This window comes from Gavialis gangeticus, unplaced genomic scaffold, assembly GCF_001723915.1.
Source record: "Gavialis gangeticus isolate Ggan-Ray unplaced genomic scaffold, GavGan_comp1, whole genome shotgun sequence".
Lineage (NCBI taxonomy): Eukaryota > Metazoa > Chordata > Crocodylia > Gavialidae > Gavialis > Gavialis gangeticus.
Window position 1 is genome coordinate 40,654,851 of NW_017728998.1, and position 3,553 is coordinate 40,658,403.

Consider the following 3,553-nt stretch of genomic DNA (forward strand, 5'->3'; position numbering starts at 1 on the left):
GAAAGCTATTATGCTTAAATAAAAAAATATAACTTAGTACTCAGTATTTATGTGCCATTTTTGTCCTGTAGAAACTAAAACTTGGGGGGGGGGAGGGGTTGCCTTACATACTGGCAGCATGCATATTGGTAAGAAAGACAGATATGGCTTTTGCAATACACAACACAATGTAGGGAAGCTTCTCCTATTCCATTTGAGTGCAGCATCCTGGGTATTCTCCAGTTGAGGAAAAGAACAACAAAAAAATCCAATAGGATTTAATGCTCTGAACTGGAAAAAAAACGGAAGTTTCAGCAGCCCTTTCTGGAGACAAACTCTACCAAAACCAGAGACTTTGCTGAATGTAAATTCTTAAAAATTAAACACACAAAGCCTGAACTAACCCAAGCTTTACTTTCCACTTCACATACTAGAGAACATTAGGTCTCCATCTTTCTCTCCCCTTCTTCCTTCCCCCCATAATGTGTCTGTGATAGCTGAAGTGCTGTTGGATTGTCCAAGCAGTTAACTGAGTGAAAGTTTTGGGAAACATTTATTCTTGAAACTAAGCTTCCATCTTTCTTAAATCAATTAATTTTGGTTTGCTTTTGTCTGTCTGCTTGTTATTGGTTTCTCTCTTTGGCAAAGAACAGACCATTTTTCAAATTAAGTACAGGGATAAGTACAGCTCCACACCCCAACACACCAGGTGGAAAAGGCACATTTCCTTCTGTATAGGTGGAATGGGAAGACTTCTTTCTTTAATAAAAGGAACAGTATTTAGTATGACTTCTCCCTCCCTCCCACAGAGTGTTTTAATTAAACCAGATAAAGTTCTACATAGCGACTTCCCAGGAGCCGTCCGTTTTTCTCAGCCACTGCTTTTTTAGCAAGGTCCAGGCTTGGAAAAGTCACCAATGCTTCCCCACTGGGCCGGCCACTAAAGTTGTAAAGCACAAGGATGGAATCTGTGTGGAGCTGCAGGAATAAGAACACAAGAGAGAGAGAAAAAGAAATACTGTTAAACTCAGAGGCTTTGTCTCTAGTACTTGTACTCTCTTGCTGGTTTATTTCATTCCTTTGTCAAACTATGTTTCTACTGACCTAGAAGTTTATAAAGAACAACTTCATTTTGGATCTTTTTTCTGGCTACAAACAGCCAAACATTGTAGAATACTGAACAGCGTGGCTTTTAGGTTATCTTGGGAAGCAGAAGGATCACAAGTTATGCTGGTGTGCCAGGCAGAAAGATTTAATATGCCTCCATAGGAACAGTCCAATAGAGGAGCACCGCATATGACTCAGAATGATGGTTAGCAAGATGATAAGAATTTAAATGTTAATAAAAGGGCAGGCTGAACCAAGCCTGCAGTGAAGAATTCTTGTCCTACCTGGCTTGCTTGCCAGAACAGGTAGACGAAGACTAACCAAGATAGCATGAATACTCACAGAAAAGGTAGAAAGTGACATCAGAAACTCATGGAAGGACAGAACAGCTTAAGGAGTGGCATGAGAATTAACAGAACTCAGATAGATAAGAAAAAATATTTGCCAAAAATAAGACAATTAGATTTGCTAGGATACTTTAATAGAGATTTTCTTGATTCAGTTTAAAATGTTAATGGGGGGAAGGAAAGGAGAGGGACTGAGGAAATTAAAATGCTCTGTGATTGAACTTCAGTCAGTTGGGGTAATGTGTCCTTGTGTATTCTCAAAGATTTGCATTTTATAAAATGTATTTCTTTTTGTTATTAACTAGTCTGCAGACATGCTTTGGTTTCTCTGTGACATCTCAGGCATCTCTCACAAGAGCCTTGAAAAGTAAATTTAGAAGTCATGTGTATCTGAGTATGAGAAATCTGACCCAGGTTTAAAAATCAAAACTGGAAGAAACAAGAGAACAGAGTACAAGATGCCTGTTTACTAAAAACCTCAGATGTGTCACTTCAGAGCCAGAGAGCACACACAAACATCTGCTAAGTTGGAAGACCAAACTCAGTTTTTTTAAATTTGGTAATGCAGAGATGAAGCTTAAAATCTTGCTTTGTTGAGTCTGATTTAAAATGTGAATTGCATGGCTCAGGAAAACAGCCACAAACATATACTTCTGGTCTAATGCAAAGAATTTTGGTTACCACCAGCATTAGTTTATTACCAACTTTATATTAAAACACACAAAGCCAGTACATGCCTGAACTTTAAATCACCCAAATGCTTGGCAGGACATGAAAGCACTCAAGCTATAAGCAACAGTATGTTGGAAACTTAAAATATTTGTCAGGAAAGTTACCACAGAAACCATTACATTTATTCAGTGATACATTTCCTTTCCAGAAAGGAGGTGAATTAGAAAAGAAGCATGCAGAAAAATCTTCACAGACTTCATATAAAAATTCCTGAAAGAAACCCAAGTTAGGGTTAAAAATAGTCCTTGTAGGTTCCACATTACCAATGTGCTCAAAAAGAAAGAAGTGATTGCTTTGTGTAGAGCTTCAACTGGAGAAAATGTCATAAGTGCAGGTGTCATGCTACAGGCCCAAACATAAGTCACAGAATACAATGGATATGGTTAGATTCCTAAGCGCAGGAGGCATTTAAAAGTATTCATAACCATTTGCATGTGAAGTCAGTGTCTTAGGATGTCAAAATGAAATGTTAGAAAGAAATCGTTTTTGGTTTGTTTGGTTTTTTTAATGAAATGGGGATAGTTGAAAATTCATTAAAAAAACATTTAGAAGGTCAGTGAAGGTAGAACTGCACATTTGTTTAAATCTCTTTGGTCTAATTTGTTTACATTCCCAACTTTAGATACATTAAGTAAACATTAATTTTGAGCATTACAGATGATTTAGAGGATGGGAATGATATTCTCACTCATTCTGGAAAATATAAGTTTCTTTGGATTGTTTGCAACAAGATACTATGGTACTGAAGCAGCATGGTTTTCATGATGAGCTACTCCACCAGTACTTCAAGGTCTTACTTCTGATTTGTGGCAAGGTATACTCCCCAAGTCAGTTTTCCAGATATTTTGACTAATACACAGAGGAGGGTGAATAAACTCAAAAGGTCACAGAAGTCAGTGATCTACCTAGAATGATCTGGTGGTTCTTTTTAAAAGTAGATTAAACAGTCCATATCATATTTATTCTGGACCAGTTGTGATAGATTCAATGCCCTTATGGCATAAATTAAAAATAAATGCAGTGCCTTTACTGAAATGGCTATAAAGGAATGCTGCTTTATTTTAACCCCCATTTCACTCAACTTTATGTAACTGGTTTTCAAATTCTGACATTTTACACATAGGGGGTGTCCCCAGATGCATGTGGATGTTTGGTTTTCCAGAGACAAGTAGGAGGGGTGCACCTTGTGCTGCCGCTATTTGTCCCCAGGGAATGCCTGTGCCACGTGCACTTTGGCATGCAGCAAGTTGCCCTGGGTGTGCTAGCCCCAGCAGCCTTATCTGGGACCCTGGCATGATTCAAAGCCTGGCAGGCAGAGGAGCGAGGCTTTGGGTGGCCCAGCTCTGCTTTTCAGCAGTGCATGTTGGCTGAGTGTGTGTTGCTTCAGG

At 38.6% G+C, this 3,553-nt stretch overlaps 1 protein-coding gene across 4 annotated transcripts in view; it reads right to left on the reverse strand.

Annotated features, from left to right (window-relative positions):
- Positions 1-275: 275 nt before the first annotated feature.
- ESRP2 (epithelial splicing regulatory protein 2) overlaps positions 276-3,553 on the reverse strand; it is an 83,084-nt gene continuing 79,806 nt past the window's right edge. For 2 of the 4 annotated variants that reach the window (XM_019505746.1, XM_019505745.1), the window contains exon 16: positions 276-957. In XM_019505746.1, coding sequence (XP_019361291.1) covers positions 799-957 — 159 coding nt within the window. In that variant the 3' untranslated portion in view covers positions 276-798. The remainder of the gene's footprint in view (positions 958-3,553) is intronic. The other 2 variants (XM_019505748.1, XM_019505747.1) reach the window with 1 other exon arrangement.